Source organism: Eulemur rufifrons, chromosome 28 (genome assembly GCF_041146395.1).
Source record: "Eulemur rufifrons isolate Redbay chromosome 28, OSU_ERuf_1, whole genome shotgun sequence".
Lineage (NCBI taxonomy): Eukaryota > Metazoa > Chordata > Mammalia > Primates > Lemuridae > Eulemur > Eulemur rufifrons.
In genome coordinates this window covers 52207951-52227411 of record NC_091010.1, presented here as the reverse complement: position 1 = coordinate 52227411, position 19461 = coordinate 52207951, and the positions used below count along the sequence as shown (strand labels likewise).

The 19461-nt window shown below is 41.5% G+C and overlaps 1 protein-coding gene across 4 annotated transcripts in view; it reads left to right on the top strand.

Moving 5' to 3' along the window:
* Window positions 1-19461, top strand: part of SORCS1 (sortilin related VPS10 domain containing receptor 1) — a 467434-nt gene that overhangs the window by 436333 nt on the left and 11640 nt on the right. For all 4 annotated transcript variants that reach the window (XM_069461103.1, XM_069461105.1, XM_069461104.1 and 1 more), the window contains exons 22-24: window positions 1118-1230; window positions 6086-6217; window positions 15494-15593. In XM_069461103.1, coding sequence (XP_069317204.1) covers window positions 1118-1230; window positions 6086-6217; window positions 15494-15593 — 345 coding nt within the window. The remainder of the gene's footprint in view (window positions 1-1117; window positions 1231-6085; window positions 6218-15493; window positions 15594-19461) is intronic.

Genomic DNA, 19461 nt, shown 5'->3' with positions numbered 1-19461 from the left:
GTGAGCAGGTTTTAGGGGAGCAATTTGACCTGAGTATATCACGTGCCAAACACCGCTGGGTTAGGAGGCCTGGAGGCCATAAGAATGCGCCTCACAGACCTGCAGCTACGGGAAGTGTGATTGACCAAGACCCCCAGCACGAGGACCTGACACCTATCACCACGCCACGACCAGGACCACACCTTTCCCAGACTGACCACAGCCAAAGACGGAGTGAGGCGGGGTACTGAGGCTGACCCAACCCTGGGACGCAGGGGCCTCCTCTGCCAGCAGACGTTAGCTCAGAGACTCCTGGACAGTCTTGCAGAGCAGTCACTCAGCCTTTCTTCCCTCTCTTCCACTGCCCTGTATCCATGGTTGCCTGATGGTTCTTCACGCCTCCTCTGGCTTCTTCCCCATTTTCTGTCAAAGACAGTTCACTCACACAGCCCTTGCTTATGTAACCAACATCCTACTTCCTGCAGAACCTGGACTAATTCACAGGCTACAGAGACAGCTAACAAAATCCTTGAATTCAGGAGCTTAAAATTCCATTAAATGAAGCTTCCATGTAAATAAAGAATAGCAATAGAATGACTACAATAATAATTATAAATATATAATTATAATCATGATAATACTACGATCCTATAATAATAATAAAAGTATGTGCACAATACAGTAGTGCCATAAAAAAGAAAACTAAATTATCTGGGGGATGGTAGTCAGTCAGGTAATGCTTGAACTAGAGCTTGAATATTTTGTGCATAGATAGTGGGTAGAATGGGACTTTCTATACAGTGTGTACACATTCCAGTGTGTGCAAAGGCCCTGGGCCATAAACCTGCCATGCCTGCAGGGCCCTCCAGATTTATTTAGTGTCTAGAAGTACAAAATCTAGAATAATTAGAAAAGGCTGCAGAGCTAGGCATGCCACAGAGTCCAGGGCTTTGGTTTAGAAAATAAGAAGCTTGTGAGTTAACAAAGTGGGGTAGTGAATTTGCCTTCTAGAAGGGTCTATGTGGTGACCATGAAGGGAAAGCACCCTCCATTAGGGCTTTGTATAAATATGACGTCTAATACACTTTTTTGATGGGAACTCTGACTTACAGTAATCTACCTACTGTTGTATTTCCAGAGGAATTCCGGTCTCTTCGCTTGTCCTTTTCTCCAAACCTGGATGACTACAACCCAGACATCCCTGAGTGGAGGAGGGACATCAGCCGAGTCATCAAAAAGTCCCTGGTGGAAGTGAGTGCAAACAGTTCCTTCTCTTGCCTGAGTACATTTCCTCTCTGTCCTTGAGGAATTTCATGGAGAGGGGACTTTTGTACAAAGAAATGATAGGACAGAGCAGGAACCCATGGGTGGTGTGGTTTATCCCTCTCTAAGCAAATGTCACTGACAACTGGAGAAGACACCATCTTTTAGGCACAGCCCCCGCCCCTGCCCATTCTGATACCAGACTTCAGGATCTTGGTCCCTGAGTCAATAGAAATTGGCATGAAATTGGAAAGATTTAGGCAGGTAAGTCTTAATTTGGGGCTTTTGCTTGAAAAAAAGGGAAACAATGCTGGTTAAGAGCAACCAGACTGGCTCTCCGAACACAGAGCTGGGGAACTTTTAAAGGATAGAAAGAGAAAGAGAAAGTTTAGCATCAGCACTGAAATCATAGCATGCAGAGGTGGGGATTTGTTGGCATCTGCCCCCCTCCAGTAATCATGCTTCTTTGTGTATCGCATGTTTAGTTAGCATGTTAAATCTCCACCCTTGGGCATGACTTTTAGCATTAAAATGAGGGCAAAGGTCTATCAGTGGCCAACTTTGGACTTCATCTCGGCAGCAACCAGTTTGTGCTGGCTTTAACTGGGGCACAGTTGCTACTGCCTGTTAAAGAAAGCAGAACTACTTCATATTGAAGCTGGTGTTAATCCTTTCGAGGGTTTTTGTCAGTGTTGTAAGCAGACTTAAGCTTTGGCTCCAGGCTCAGGCAGGTGGCCAAAGTCCACTTCCAATACCATCTCAATTCCACTTTCATGAGTGAGCAGGGGAATGGGACAGCCACTCACGGGGCTGCTTGAGCTTATTACACACACACAGAAAATCAGAGATGAGTTAAACTTTCCTGGGGCATCTTCTTAGCCCCAGAAGAAAATCAATTTAGTTTTTTGTACATTCTTTCTTGCTCCTAACACATGATGCCACATGACACAAAAAGATGGTGGGACAAAGGCATTCGGATAACCCCTGCTCAGAAAAGAGATCTCTCATCTAGCCTCTTGGCAAAGAGCTGGTCTTCCCCATCCTCGTGCCATTGCCTTTGTTGATATTTATCTAGCTCTTACAATGTTCTAGGCACTCCTTTCAGTGCCTTGCAATACTTAACACATTTAATACCCAAAGTAAGCTCGTGATGTTGGAACTGTGATTTCCCTCCCGTTTTGCAGGTGAAGAAACTGAACATAGAGATATTAGGTAACTTACTAAGGTCATACAGTTAAAAATCAGGTTTAGAGTCAGGCCAGCAAGGTGTGAATCTTGATTTTGTGGTTCCCTACCCACTCCACTCTACTGCCATCCTTTGCCTTATTCCAAGGAGAAATAGGTAAGGATACAACGTTGGTGTAGAAAGGAGGGATTTGCATGTGCCTTTGGGCACCTCTGGTTCCATGGCATCTGTGACATTATTGGTGGTAAACACTTTGGCCACCAGGAGGCACAGCTGCTAGACTATAGGCCTACCTGGAATGGGCCTCTCTGCCCTTGGAGCCATCTGTCCCTGGTGTGACAACTGGTTTCTCTCATTCATTGTCCAAGAGAGATGACTTACACTCTTTAATGAACCCACTTCCCACCTCTTTTTGTCTGCAGCCTTCTAGGGACCCATGTCCCCACAGGTCTGCCAGGTAGCTGTCTAACTCCCCCAGGTGATTTATCAACCAGGCATTAGCTCAGCAATAACCAACCTTCCAGGCTGATTTATCTCTGCACTTACTGTCTAGAGATTAGATGCCCCGAGCCTCCACCTTTCTAACAGCTGTCCAGCAGGCTAGAAACTACTGCTCATCAGTGCTTCTAGGCTGCTGCATGGCATAGTCAGCTAAATACAAAATGCACAGGATGGCTCGACATTTCTCAGGGCAAGGTTGTAGCAACAGTGGTGGTGAGGTTAATACCTTCCAGGTCCCAAGGCTCTCTAGTTACCCAATCCCAACGGGCAGGTGAGCTCTGGTTCCCAGCATCCCATCCTTTGTTTGAGATCAGCAGTGACACTTGGCCACTTGTGCCCTAAGGGACCACATTGCTGTGTACTGTAACAAACTCTATGAGAGGCACAACTTAGAGTCAACTTATCCACAGTTTTTTTTTTTTTTCTTACCTATTATGAGACAAAATTTGGTGTAAAATTGGTTACCTTTTTCTCATCAAATTGGCTTTTGCTATTGACATTTCACAATGAAATCTTTAATTGGATGTCATTCAGTAAACATTTTTGTATATAATGATGATGATTCAGACATAATCTCTGAGTTTACAATCAAGTAGGGACATAAAACAGCACAGGGTTAGCTGTAGTAGGAGCTGGTGTCTGTAAGTGTCAGGAGCAGAGAAGCATAAAACACTGGTTACCAACATAGGCTTCCCGGCCCAATCATGCTTCTTGTCATGCTACCAGTCACCTCCTATTTATTTATTTATTTATTTTATTTTATTTATTTTATTTTTTTTTTTTTGAGACAGAGTCTCACTTTGTTGCCCAGGCTAGAGTGAGTGCCGTGGCGTCAGCCTAGCTCACAGCAACCTGGGCTCAAGCTATCCTCCTGCCTCAGCCTCCCGAGTAGCTGGGACTACAGGCATGCGCCACTATGCCCGGCTAATTTTTCTATATATATATTTTTAGTTGTCCATATAATTTTTTTCTATTTTTAGTAGAGACGGGGTCTCGCTCATTGCTCAGGCTACCAGTCACCTCCTAGATGGCCGGGAGCCACTGTTTAGCCTTCCTGCAGTTACCATCTTTCCTGAGGTGGAAACAGAGATGCACCTCCCAGAGAGATCCCTGTTCAGGGAGAGACTTGTTGTCTTGGCTACTAGGAGTGCTGTGGGCAGAGGCTTCCACTGCCTTGTTCCAGGTCATGCCTCTTTCCAAGGTGGCTCATATCTGAGAATGAACTGGTGCAGTTATATAAAGTCGTACCTGTCTCAGCCCAATTTAAGACAACTCTGAAATGCCCTTCTATCTCCCCATGGGGTCTCTTGAGGCTGTCATTGGGCTTACTTGGCAGCTCAACTACTCCCCTGCCTATGCCCACTTCCTTCTCATGGATGTTGTTCCTAAGAGCACTTCTTAGTAAACACCCTGAATGCTAAACCCAGAGTCAGCTTCCTAAGGATCCCAGCCTGCGACATGTCCTCACTTCAAAGTGAGGCACAATATCATTTCCTTCAAAGAGTTGTTGTGGGGGGCTGCATAAAACAATATTATATGTTACTTAGCACAATGCCAGGCACTTGGTGAGGACCCAAAACAGGTCATTTCTTGCTGCTTCAAAAAATGTACCAATGTGGAATTCAAAACATACAATCACCTAACTGGGAAATAATGAAAAATGTACTGAAATAAGTGGGCTTTACGATGACTCATCAAGGATAAGTAGGGTTCTAGCAGCACATGTAGAGAAAAGACATTCTGGGGGAGATGGCATGCACAAAACCATTGGCAGGAAAGGCTGGCTATATTGAGAAATTGTGCATCATTTCATTTGGCTAAAACATAAGAGGCCTGTGTGAGTTGTAGGTAATTAGTTTGGAAAGGGAGTGTGGGATCACACGGCAGAAGGCCTTGAATGTGCACTTAATCCTGTTAACAATGGGATTTTTGCAAACATTTTGGACAGGGGAACACGGTCTGAGTCAGACTGCAGAAAGATTAATCTGGAAGCAGTAGCCTGTGTCCTGGAGATGCGGAGGCTATTGTAAAACTTGAGAGGAGAGTGCAGGGGGGCTGGATTGAGATATTAGCAGTGGGCATTTAAACAGGAAGAAACCAATATGATCATTCATGTGAAAGTCGACTTGTCAAGGTCTCACAAAATGATTAGATGTGACAGGGAAGGGGAGTCGGGTATAAGAGGTGAATGCAGGGCTTCAAGCCAGGGTATCTGGGAAATCACTGCTTCGGTTCACCTAAATGGAGAATGAAGATTTTGGGGGTGAAAATGAGAAGTTCTTTTGCTGACATGCATGGTGGAAGTCCTAGTGGAACAACCAATGGTGTTATGAACAGCTGCTGGAGAGAGAAGCTGAGGTTATACCTATTGATTCCAGAACCACTTAGAGAGGGCTCGGGGGAAACCCTGGGATATAAGTTCAAGAGACAGCAGAGAAACTAAGACGAAGAGGAATTCCTTGAGTGATAGCTATAATTTCCACAGGAGACTCAGCATGGCCAAATGAGGGGCTGAGAGTGCTTCAGCAAACAGGGCTGGGCGTCCAGTCGATGCTGTGAGAAGTCAGCAGGTGCCTCCGGAGGGCCGTGATGGGGGAGTCCCGTTAGGTTAGGTGATTAGGACGTGACTGGTCTATTTGAGGAGTAACCCCAATGGGCAACAAATGAGGAAGCTAGGTTGGAAAGGGCTAAGGCATGAGGGGCAGATGATAAATATGAGTGAGGGTCTTCTTATTGGCAAGGTTCGCTTCCTAGAGACGCCTTCTAGCAAGAAGAGCTGACATGTGAATCCCCAGGGGCACTACTATAGATGCTTCACGTGTAACTCATATAGTTCTCAAAACTACCCACTAGCAAGGCAGGTACTGCTACTATCCCTGCTTTCTATTTAAAGGAGTATAGGCACAGGGAAGATAAGCACGCTTAAGGTCTCGCAGAGTTGGGGCTGGAATCAGATCATGGGCAGTCTAACTCCGGAGCCTGCACTTGTAGCCCGGCCCTGCCCCTCACACACCTTCCTGTCTGCTGCACCCAGGCCTTTGCTTTCACGCCTCTCACTCCCGTGGGTCTCCCCCCACCCCCAACCCCTGCCAAATACCTGCTCCCTTCTCATTCTTTTCTGCAGGACTTACGTGAGCCTCTGTGTCTCTCCCTCAGGCCACAGGGGTTCCAGCCCAGCACATCTTGGTGGCGGTGCTCCCTGGCTTACCCACGGCTGCCGAGCTCTTTGTCTTGCCCTATCAGGATCCAGCGGGAGAAAGCAAAAGGTCAGCAGACGATCTGGAGCAGGTGAGTGCCCAGGTGACATTCCGGCTTCTCTCCTCAGTCTGAACCACACACGCTGCTAGTGTGACCACCACCACAGCAGCTCAGAGGGGTCTCTGGGGATCTGGGCTTAAGAGAGGGGGCCCCAGCTGTTTGTGGAGTCTCTGACTTTCTGGTCCTCCAATTCTCATCCATAAACTGGTGATTCTAACTAACAGCCTCATCAAAACCCATCTAAGAATATTTATTGTAGGGACTGGCTAAATTATTCACACTATGGGATACTCTACAGTGTTTACAATGAATAAATCTATATGTACCATGATAAAAACCATTCATGATAGTAAGTGAAAAAAAATGCAAGTAGCTGAATGACACATAGATGATGAACCCATTTATGTCAGACTTGTCACAAATGTGAGAACCAAATTACATGATATGCATATCTTTTTTAAAAGATACAACTTGTATACAAATAATTGATTCTTTTATGATCTAATTTGTGTTTATAATAAATGAGAAATATTGGCTCCAGGCACCTCCACTGGCTCTTTGGGGGTTCACTTTCTCATCTCCACTACCTGCTAGAGCATTAGAGAGTTTGTGTGTGTGTGTGTGTGTGTGTGTGTGTGTGTGTGTTTCTCTCTCTCTCCTGCCTACCCTTGGTCTTCTTTTTTTCCCTTTCCTCTTTTAAACTTCGAAAGACTCTCCCATCTCTGTAGTGAGGATTATTATGTTGTTGTTCTTCTTCATCCATTCAGTTAAAATGATCAGTCTTGGTCTAGTTGCCACTTTTAGAAATCAAATGATTTCAGTTTCTCAGTTCTTCCAGGCAGATAGATCAAAAGTAGGATACCTCTCAGCTACTAAATAAATGTTGGCTATTTCCTCTCCAGCACTTGAAGCTTTTCTATTTACTTTGAATAAACCCATAATCTAGCCTCATGATCTCTAGTCTTCCAAGATGGCTAGAGAACATTCTATAACAGCACTATATTAACAACAACTCCAAATTATGGCAAGGCCCACCTCCTAGCATACACCTTCCTTTCAACTGCCACTTTCTCACTTGGCAGAAGACTCATCTCTATAATTTTCTCTGTGTTCAAGTAATGAAGAACAGAGCTGCCACAGAAAGCCCTGTGGAACCCCGTTTCCTAGTGGTAAGTGGAGGGGAAAGGTGGGCATCAGATAATCTTCCAGATTTGCATCTGATCTCCCTGCTCCCAGCTTCCCATCATATCCTACAGATTATTATCTGCACTGCAATTTGGTGGGAGAGAGAATGGGTTATTTCTTAACACAGCACTGCTGAGAACTTAGAGAGGAAACAGATTTCTACCCAAGGCTTTTACACATAAATATTTGCAGTTGTTCCTCCTCTGGAATCTTACTCATTTTCCTTGAAATCTAGGTTATAATTTTTTCAAGTTATGGAAGGGGGTACAGATTTAGAGTCATCTTTTTTCCTAGGTACCACATCATCTGTGCATCTTTATTTCTCACACTTTCCATTTGTCTCTAAAAGTGTAATATTTTCTGCATGCTTCTTTAAGGTGAAATTTGGAAAGAAACTTCTTATACTTCCTTATGGAAGTATCTTGCTTTGACTGTCTGTTTCCTCTAGGCTTCCTTTCATTCTCTGTCTCTTCTGGGTGCTTCCTTCAAAGGCATTCTCAGGGAGCTGAGTGATGGTCCCCAAAGCAGCCTGTATCAGTCATGGGTGAACCATCTCATCAGAGATCTGGAAGCAGTTGTCTTGTTTGAAAGCTATGTGAGTTAGCATTTGGCACACATGTAGGGAGTCTAGCCATTTGAATAGAAAGAGCATAGGTTTAGGTAAATATAAAACAGGTTTCTAGTTTCATCTCTGATTTTTTTGTGTCTATTTCGCAAATGAGAAAAGTGAGAACCAGAAAAGTTATATAATTTAACCAAAGTCTTACTCATCTTGTGGAGTGTTTGAGAGGATTAAAGAAATGATATAGCAAAGTACTTGGCCTAGAGTAGATGATGAATAATAGTAGATAGATAATGGTTACATTTATGCTTATTGTATGATAAGATGAAGTGTGGAAAATGCAAAAATATGTTTAGGACTATTAAATAGACTGGTATAGTGAATGACGTATGGAAGAGAGGATGGTGGGAGTAGGAACAAAGGATTAATAAATGGAATTACTTAATATGGAGAAGAAAACAAGAACAATAAGAAAGGGAAAGCATATATATGAATGACATGAGCTGATATAAGGTATGCAGATTTATAGCATTAAAGGAAAATAAAGTACCCAGCTAGAGATTGGAACTTTGTTTAAGCAAATTGCCAGTGTATCAGCCTCTTCCAGGACTCGAGCCAAAGTAAATACAGTGACCACACAAGCACCAAACAAAGCACGTCAGAAATTAGTGTCTTAGTTGTGAAGAACATTACCACTCTGATGGAAAAGTACAGTAATGAAATCAATTTATAAAACAAAGGCACACATCTAAACCCTGTGAAACAGAGACTGCACCCTGGAAACCTATAGTTTTTAATGTAGGAGGGGTCCTTTAATCTTTCTCTGTGACTCAGCCACTTAAACAACTTTAGGGGAAAAAAAGTGAGTCAATGAATTCGTTTAATTGAGAAGTGCAGAGATACAGTTCAGGCATGGATGAATTCAGAGCCCGTCAAAAGTGTCAACGAATTACTTCCCTCTCTCCCGCTCTCTCCGTCTGTTTTCCTTGTGGCCATATGGGAAGTTGGCCTGAGAATGAAGCCAACACATAGGAAAGCAAGGATGGACACAGGAATCCCCAACTTCTATTTAGCCAGTTTATCAACCACATCCAAAAAACAGTACCCCTCTTCTGACAGCATCAGCAAGAGCCCCAGGTACACAATTTTCACTGCTCCGACGGGTGAAGTGGCATCTCTGAACCAGTCCCTTGCAGTCATGACCATAGAGAGCTGTCAGGGACAACTTCAGATGTTTTATATGCTCCCTGAACCAAATGGAACAAGATTGGAGAAGGACATGATTCCTCAAAGAAAAACGTGAGGAAGGGAGAAGGAGTGCTGGGCGGGCGAAAGCAACTGACTTCCATCATAAGAAATTAAACAGACATGTAAGGCAAATGCAAAGCAAACCCAAACAACAGAAACGAACCCTCTCCTTTGAAGGCTGCTCTCTGAATCTCAGCTGAAACTTGGGAAGGGCTTTCTTTATCCTTTCTCTTCATGGCCTTGCCCCTTTCTTACGAAGATACAACACAGAGTCCCCAGCAGAGGAAGAACTGGGATCCTGGCCAAGTGGCCTCTGTAAAATGGGAGGTGAGGCCCCAGAGAAGGGCTCTGCGCTCTCCTCCCTCCCTCGGAGAGCATTCCTGGAGAGCAGGGATGCTGGCTTGGATTGAGCTATCTTGTCTGTGAAATAAATTGAAAATTCCTCACAGTGAGGAGTACTTGACCCTGTTATCGGGATGCTGCAGGCTGGGTTAATCAAGTGGCCTCTGTCTGGGAGGTTCCACCAGTCTTTATTTAAGATCTCTGGCGAGTGAGAAAAGGCTCTCTTGCCCTTAGCTGGCCTCATCCGGGCAGCCCGTGCTCAGGACTGGAGCAAGCCCTGCTCCTCCAGCGATGTGCTCCCTTGCTCCTCTGGGAGTCCTCAGGGGTCAGCAGATTTGTATCGGGCTCTCCCCGAGGGAGGAAAGACCACCGTGCTCTGTGGAGATTGTTGGTGATGCTGTGCTGGGGAGATAAGGAGCCTACAGGGTGTTGTCTTTCAGAATCCATAAAGGGCACCAGAACATTGAAAAGGAGCAAAAACAACTGTGGGAAAAGTGTCAACCACAAACGATATATTTCCTTATCGGTTTATATGACCATACACATTTGACAGACAGACGCAGAACCTGAAATCTTGGAGGAAGAAATCAGATCAGAAAATAGAATAGTCCACTGGCAGCTTTTTAAGAAATGAAAGATTTGTTGTGAAATGTAATTAATAATCTCAGACTGTTTTCTATATGTCCACCTAGTGTGCCTGGCAGTCCAGATTTTTTAACATGGGGAGTTGAATTATAAAATTACGCTGGGGGTTATAAGGAAGGTCATTGAAGTAGAAAAACTATAACTGAACATTGAGTAGGTGAGATTTGGACCAAAACGAATATGGCAGAAGGAGGCAGAAGCTTAAAGCTGGTGGTGGGGAAACCAAGGGAGAGAAGTATTTATGGCCAATTTGCTTCTTCCATACATCATCCAGGGAACTTCTCAGGCACTTCAATCAAGCTGATTCTTTTGTGCTAAGAAGGAGTGGAATTGGGTGAGCTAGCGTTAACTAGAACTCAGTGTTTGTCTCCATTGCTTCCCCATTGTTTAATCCAGAAATCATGTTGTATGAATTGGGAAAGATGTTCCTTTGTTGAAGACAAAAGGAATATTTCTCAACTGCTATTTGAAGAGAACTTAATAATGTGACAGGAGCAGGATTGACCAACTGAGTCGGCTCTGAGGTCATCCCAGGCAAGGCCGTCTCTAAACGTGGCACCAGAATGCTATGTATGTTCAGTAGGATTTGCAATTTTCCTACTAACTTTGAAATGAGCATTGATACATTGGCCAATGTAGCTTTGTCATTGATAAATTTCCCAATGCCCATTTTGAATCTATATTTTCACCTTGTACTATTTCTTTGGGTTATGCGTTTTATATATTTACAAAGGACATACTCTATTGTCCTTAAAAACTCTTCTTTTTCGTGTTTCAAGGATTGCCACTTTCATTCTAATAATCTGAGAGTGTGTTTTCCCATATTGGTTTCATTAAAAATTGTTTAGATACTGAATGTGTTCTTTATGTTGTAACCATCAATATTGTTAACTGAATATTTCCAGTCCACTGCCCCTTCTGGGTACACCATTGAGTAGTATCCATGAGTGTCTCCTAGTTGAGCAGAACTGCAGGACTTATTCAGGCCAGTCGGTTGGGAGCAGAAGTGATCTGTGTCGCCTCTGAGCCAAAGTATTCGAATACAGGTTCTACAACTTAAGAGCTCTTTTCCCTCCCATGGTATATGTGTGAATGGAAATGTTTGAGTTGGCTGCTCTACCACCCTGTGTCCCTGTGTGACCTACCTGCAGTGGATATGACATGTGAACAGGTATGCCTTTGTTAATTCAAGCCCTTGAGAATTTAGAATTGTTACCTTACTCTACCCTAGTTGATTTTGATTGCTGCGCTCATCTTCAACCTTTGTCAAGAAGATGAAAAGGAGAGATGGTGTTTCCCCTGTAGCAGATCCTTACAACATCCTTTTGATGGTAGCCTTGATAGTATTTGTACTGAGTCTCCACTGTCCTTTTAAGTGGTATTTTGAGTTGTGGGCTGCATTTGAATCAAAGGCGTATTCCACCAAATAGGCAGATACCAGTGGTAATACGTTGTTTCTTTGGTCACGATTGTTTAGCTGAAGTAGAATAGAAAACATACAGTGCAAGAGACCAGCAGAAGAGGGATGACTGTATAAAGGATAAATGAAATTTGTTGAGCCAACATACTTGCCACCAGACAGAAAAAGAAATAAATTCAACTTGCTTCAGCAGGTCCAGACTCCCAGCAATCACACATTGTTTCACTTGAGTCTTTATCAGACAAGTGTTTGTTCTTTTCACTTAGGCTATTGCTATACTTTTCTGTAGATTGCAGTTTATTCTGCTTTGCTACCCCAAAACCCTCCCAAACATTACCAATTATATTACCTGGTGAACAGAATGTGGCCATCCTGAGGATACTGTTAGAAATTGCCTATTCCTGTATCCCATATTGGTCACTGAACATCAGAGCTGGTGTTTTAAATTGTGTGTTTCACAGATGAATGAGAGATGGCAGCATAATGAGTGAATGCTGCGTTTTTTCCATCTCCTAAACCCACTCCTCCAGACGTCTCCCCACATAGCTTTTGCCATCTCTCTATTTGTCAGCTGGTTCAAGTAAAATGTTTTCAGTGGAAATTCCCTAGGATTAGGAGTCAAACAAAGCTCTAGTCTAGTCTCAACTTTTCAAATATTAACTGGGTAAACTTTAGTATTTCCTTTAAGCTCCATATTCCTTTCCATGGAAATACCAGCACTAACAAAGCTATGCTGTGTTAGAACAAATAGAAGGAAATAAGCAACTTTACCAAAATAACATTCAATGCATATATGATATACTTTAAAATGTATATAACCACTCATGATCTGATGAAAATAATACAGGATAAAGACTTCTGCAAGTGGCGTGGAAATGATTTAAAAAACTATGAAAATCTATCAACAGTTTCATACTCATTTATTGTAGTAGAAAAGTACATGGTTCTAATTGAGATTCTTCTTGTATGCAATGTAACTTTCATTTGGTTTTGTTTCTGATACATAATTTTTTTCCTCAAAGCTTATGTTCATTGTTGAATGTCTTTTGTTGCAAGTTAAATACATGAAACGTACTTCCTGTTACCAGACTATTTTTGAATTTTCTGCTTAATTTTGTAAATGATACAAATCAAGCCACTGAAGTAATGGTATAATAGGAAGTTAATTATTTCCACAAGAGACTCTCCCAGAGATTATACATTAGGAGCATGTTGTTCTGATGAACTCTATTTTCTGGTTTAGTGATTTATATCTCTCACTTCAAGAAAAAATTCTCAGGCGTAAGAAATATCACTTCACCTGATTGAAAGTGGAAAGTCTTTTTTTTTTTATTTCAGCATATCACAGGGGTACAGATGTTTAGGTTACATATATTGCCTTTGTCCCACCCAAGTCAGAGCTTTAAGTGTGTCTATACCCCAGACAGTGCACACCACACACAAGAGGTGTGAATATACCCATCCCCTCCACCCCCTCTCACCTGCCCAACACTCGATGAATGTTATTACTATATATGCACATAAGTGTTGATCAGTTAATACCAATTTGATGGTGGGTATATGTGGTGCTTGTTTTTCCATTCTTATGATACTTCACTTAGTAGAAGGGACTCCAGATCTATCCAGGATAATACAAGAGGTGCTAGATCACCATTGTTTTTTGTGGCTGAATAGAACTCCATGATATACATATACCACATTTTATTAATCCAGTCAGGTGTTGATGGGCACCTGGGTTGTTTCCACATCTTTGCAATAATGAATTGTGCTGCTATAAACATACTAGTGCAGATGTCTGAGAGAGGAACACATACACTGCTAGTGGGACTGCAAACTAGTACAACTTATATGGAAAGTAATATGGAGATACCTAAAAGAGCTAAAAGTGGACCTACCATTTGATCCAGCAATCCCATTACTGGGCATCTACCCAAAGGAAAAAAAGAAAGTGGAAAGTGTTTCTCTTATAAGTACATACTTCCCTTTGTTCCATGTGATAGATTCTGCGAAACAGTCCGATTCCTTAATTGCTTCTGACAAGTCTTTCATATTTGAATTAAAATATTTTTTCTGGCTGGGCACAGGGGCTTATGCCTGTAATCCTAGCATTCTGGGAGGCTGAGACGGGAGGATCACTTGAGCTTAGGAGTTTGAGACCAGCCTGAGCAAGAGCGAGACCCCATCTCTACTAAAAATAGAAAAATTGGCTGGGCATGGTGGCCTGTCCCTGTAATCCCAGCTACTTGGGAGGCTGAGGCAGGAGGATTGCTTGAGGCCAGGAGTTTGAGGTTGTAGTAAGCTATGATGACAGCCACTACACTCTAGCCCAGGTGACAGAATGAGACTCTGTCTCACAAAAACCAAACAAACAAATAAAAAAAACAAAAGAAAACGCACAACAAAAAACCATTCTGCAATATGTGTGTGTGTGTTTCATAGCCAAAATCTTTGTGATAGACTTCTACTAAAAAAAAAAAAAAAAATGCTGTCAGATTCCTATAAAAACCCTACCAGTTGGATGATAAGAATAAGATAGAAAAGGAACTTGCTAGAGAATACAGAGGAAAACTATTCTGTGGATTTTGTGCTAGAAATCCACTTCTGTAAACATGGACCATTCTGGAAGATTATCAGTGCCCAAGAAAAGGAGTAGCCAAATATAGAGAATAAAGTTGTTTTCAACATAGTTTAATCACAGTCTTATTTTTCTGCATCATTTTGAAATGACATTTGAGAGGCTGAGCTTGTACTGGATCCCAGGTGCTCAACCACAGGGCACTGATGGTCATCCTATGTTCCTGCTGTTCTGCAAAGATGTTTATCTGCTCCACACTTTAGTTTCATTTCCAATCAGGGGCTTCTGCAAGGGACTCTCTGCTTCAAGACTGAGTCATCAGGCCCTGAATTAGTAAAGGGATCAGAGGTATCCTAGTGACAGCTCAGTGGAGTAAATGAAACTCAACAAATAGAAAAGGAAGAAAAATAAGAACTGAATTGGCAGAATGATGGCCAGAAAGCATCTAATTAGACTAAATAACATGTTGAATCAATATTAATGATTAGAATAATAAAAATAAGGCAAGGAGACCCCATAAAAATAATAGGAATATAGTTATCTCCAGTAGCTTTTCAGAAATTCCTCAAAAGCATAAGGGAAACAGCAAATTGAGCTAGGTTTTCTACTTTAAACAGATGAACAGACTTTTACGTCACCTACATAACCTTACGTTAATACTGTTTCTACCCAAATCAGCTTATTTGCCCCATGCTTGGGGTTAAATATTGCCTAGTTCAGAATTCTATGAGTCTGTCCAGTATATGAGTCAGCCTGTGAAGCAGTTTACTTAATATCCATAAGCATGAAATAAATATTGGAAATTCATTAAGTTGTAGCTACACTTGGTTCCAACTGTATATTATTTCAGCAGAACTATATTTACCATTTAATAAATATTCATAAAGTACTTATTCTGTGAAAGCCACAGGGTATGGTTTGTGGAAGAGGAGGGAAGTAAAATAAATGTATATGAATCTCACCAGAATGTGTGAATTGTATATGTCTACTTCTTTTAAGTCCTTATACATAACAAATGGTCTCTCAAAAATCTGGAGAAACTTTGCAAAGATAATGCAGTATAATTTTTTAAGAGTAAAATTATTTGATTTACTAATATTTTTTCTCCTATTTTGTATCCACTAGGATATAAAGTCAGGTCATGAATAAAAAATAATGATATCTGCATATTCTGGAATAAAAAATTCAAAATCATGTAAAACTCCTTTATGTAATTCACAGATATAATACTGCAATGCCTTGATGAACATAGTAAATATTTCTCAGCATATTCATTTATAATCAGTATGACAATTTTGGTTGCACTAATTATGACATTTCTTTTTTCAGATATCAGAATTATTGATCCAGAAGCTCAATCAAAACTCAGTACACTTTGAGCTGAAGCCAGGGGTGCAAGTCTTTGTCCATGCAGCCCACTTAACAGCAGGTCAGTTTCCACGTCCCTGGGTTCTGGCTAGTGGCTCTGGCAAAAGGGAACCCAAACTGTGTTTCCCTCATTATAACAAGGTTAGACGGTGCCACTGCTAATCAGAAATCGGGCATCAGATCTTGGTTGTGTAATTCCAAACCTAATCAGTGGGCATTATTGAGCTCTCTGTCATAGTTGGCTTGGCAAGTAGAGTAGATATAGGTCTATATGTGGATAATTGGCTCCAGTTGGAAGAGTAAAGGAAGATAATGTCAAGGGCTGACAGAATAACTAAGTCTTGGAAACTTTTGCTATATTGAGTTTGGCTATGCTTGTCATAGTAGTTTTAGGACTGGAAGAATCCAGTCTCTTTGGGCCAGACTTTTACCTACAAAAGACAAGGGTGTGTCAAGACTGGCACTTTTCAACAATTGTGATGTAGAAGTAAGATACGTGAGAGGTGAGTTTTCTATTGGAGATTGCTCCTAAGTTAGCTCTAGCAACCTGATTAAAACAAAACAAAACAAAAAAACAAAAAACTACTTGAACAGGGTGGTAGACTCTACATATACCAAAGACAGTGGAGGGAATTCTCCTCTCACACATGGGAAACTTGGCACTTTAGGTGGGGATCAGTGGATTGAGATGCTTGCCACAATTTCATTTATTAGGTTGAAATTAACACATTCATATTTGGATGGCTAGGATGAGAAGCAGGAGGAAGCCTGGGAAAAAGGAGAAACAGTGGGGAAGAATATTTGAGAGTATTTGATTCACAACTTCCACCCCAACTGTTTTTTCCTTCCCCTTATCCACCCTGCGGGCAGGGGAAAATAAAAATTCAAAAAAAAAAAAAAAGAACCACTGTCTGCAACATTTCATGTCTCATAAGCAGGATTGCTAATACCTTCCCAGGGACTGTTAGAGCACGCTGCTGCATTCCATTAATTGCTCGGCAGATGTTCAGCAGCCTTCTTTTAAAAATGTTTGAGACAGAGTATGTTGTTGGTGAGAGGGGCAATGCATAATTTGGTGTGTCTCCGAGGAAAAAGAACTGTCTCTTTTCGGGAATTTACTAGCCTCATTTTGGTTTTCAAATTCAGTTCCCTGTTTGCTCTTATGGGAACACAAGAAAAGCGTTTGCAGATACCTGAATGTCATCAGAGACTGGATTTTGTTTGTTTTCCCCCACACGTTCTATTTGGGAATTCATTAACTTTGGTATCTAAGCTGATCTAAACTTTGAACACCGTTCTTGTTTAGGTCCTAGCCCTTCCTGTGCTTCTTGGTATTTGTGCAAATCTTGCGGGCCTAACCATTCTTGACAGCTATGTTTCTGAAATTGTCTTTGCAGAAAGGAGAGATTTGAAATTGTGTGAGAATAAGGAGAGAATGGGAAGCATGTTCCAAGAAGGTTGAGGGAGGGCCATGACCTGAGTGGCTTCCTTTGGTTTTTAGTACCTGATGGGGGCTGGCATCCGTGTTTAGCAGACAAAGGCAGCGATATTGTGAAACAACCCAAAGAGACTAGAAATCAGTCAGGCTGAGTATTAGACTGGAAGCACTAATGTCTTGACCAAAATGCACCTTTGCTCATGCCAATCCTGATTGGAATATTCCTCTGCACTTTTTCACCTCTCTATATCCCCGAAGTCTATTTGTATTTTGAGGCTCAGCTCGATGCCAACATTTGCAGGACGTCTTTCTAGAGACCTTTGCCTGATATTGAAATCACATGGATTGTTTGAAATCACATGGATTGTTCAATCTTTGTCTGTCTGATGATACTGATCATAAACATCATCATCATCATCACTCCTATTTAATTTCTTGTGGCAATGGTTCATCATATCTTTATATTTTCTCCATCTTTGTACCTAGCAAAGAACTTGCACATATCAGGTGCTCAACAATTATTGTTTTTATAAGTAATTAGATGCATAATTAATTTATAATCTGCATAGATATATTCGGAATCCTGTTCCTCCAGTTAACCTTCAGATCCAATTTATCCAATTGTGAACCCGTCTCCATGACATGCTACCTCGTATCTATCAAATAACTGATGAGTGGAGCCTTGTATAAATTTATCCGATAAATATCTAGGTAATCTCTGTTTATTTTTTCCTTATGGCGAGTGTTCCTTTAATATGTATTATACTTGTTTATATGCACGTTGTAGAGACTAAGGAGGTAGATGGAAAATTGGGTCCATGCTCCCTGGAGTTCTGTGTCCCAGAATAAGAGATCCGAGAGAAAATGGGAGGGGGACTAGTGAGAGGCTTTTACTGAAAGAGACTGAATCAAATATAACTTATTGGCCCTTATTTTCCTGCTCTGGGCACTGGAAGGAGTGTTTTCAATATCAGAGCAGCCTCACTTTATGGCATAGCTCAGGGTCACACACCTTGTATTACACCATTCTCACTTTATAAAACCCTCCAGACCTTATTCACATCTTTTGTGACATTTCTCTTGCCCTCCCTCTCTTCCTATGCATTTACCTTGACCTTTCGTATCATATATTTTAAGAACTATGGTGTCATTTTAGGGAGAGTTTTTCTAGCAAGACTCTAGGAGGCTCTGAATCTAAGCAAACCATTTGATCTCTATTGTACCTGTAGAAGAACAAACCTGAGCCGTTAAGAAAATATCCCTAAAATGCCAACAGTTTTTCTCATTGCTCCTGGTAACTTGGAATTTACTCAAGGGCAGAGTCCATTTCAGATTTATCATCTTATTCTTCAAATGATGCTGTGCCTTGCTTTGCAATTATTCCTTTAAATCTATGGTTTGTCAGGGGATATGAGATAAATTAGGACCCTCACTCAGTCCACACTGGCTAAACCTGAGGCACAAATAGTAATTGCATGACTCTTTACTAATTCTACTTAAAGAGAATGAAAAATATTACATGCAGAAGGTTTTATAGAGCTGAGCCTTAAGGTTGAATAGGCGTTCACCAAAAGGAGAGGAAATAAGCATTGCAGGTTGAGGGGCTGGAATTTGGTATCAAAGACACAGCAAGGTGACATGGTATGGTTTATATGTGAAATGATGGATGATCTGACATGGTTTGGGGCATCTAGATATGTACCCTCAAATATTCATAATTGGTGTATTTACCAAAGGTAAAATTATCAGCAGAGAGAGAGGGATAAAGTTCAGGAAAAGAAAATATACTGGCATATTACAGACTTTGTTGTCCCTTGCCCATATTTGTTAGTGAGGAAGTTTTTATTAATGCAGGCTTGAGAAGATAAGGTATCATAGACATGGGAAAGGGAAAAAGAGGCCAATGAAAGGATTTTTTTTTCAATAATAGGTTTGAGCAATACTGCATAATCTTTTCTCCTCTTAACAAAGTATTTACAAATAGAAGTTTTCAACCCAAGTGGCAAGAGATGATAATTTATTTGATGGAGATGGAGACCTAGGACGAGGAGCCTCTTTTGTGGTTGTCAAAGAAGATAAATATGGTGTTTCCTGTTGCATTGGATGTCATAAAACATGTAAGTGAAAAACTCCATCAAGAAGCTGGAGATGAGGGAGCTGAGGTGGGAAAACGAGGACCAGACCGTACATGAAACTATGGGCTTTTATTTATTACCTCTTAGAAGATTTGCAGGTGAGGAGGATCTGCTGACAGGTGATAAGTTAAAGTTAAAGCCCTAAATGCTGGTGCAAATGTTTCAAGTCTCATCAAAGTCTATATCTTTGAGGACCCATGGTCATTAGTAAATTCGGTCCGTTATATTTGGTGGGGCAGTGGCTTTAAAACTAGTTGTTTCTTCTAAGGCAGAATAGATAAGATTCCACATGAGAATAGAAGGTAAGGAGAGAGCAAGCAAGCAAGGGGCAACACTAGCATTTTATTAGAGAACAA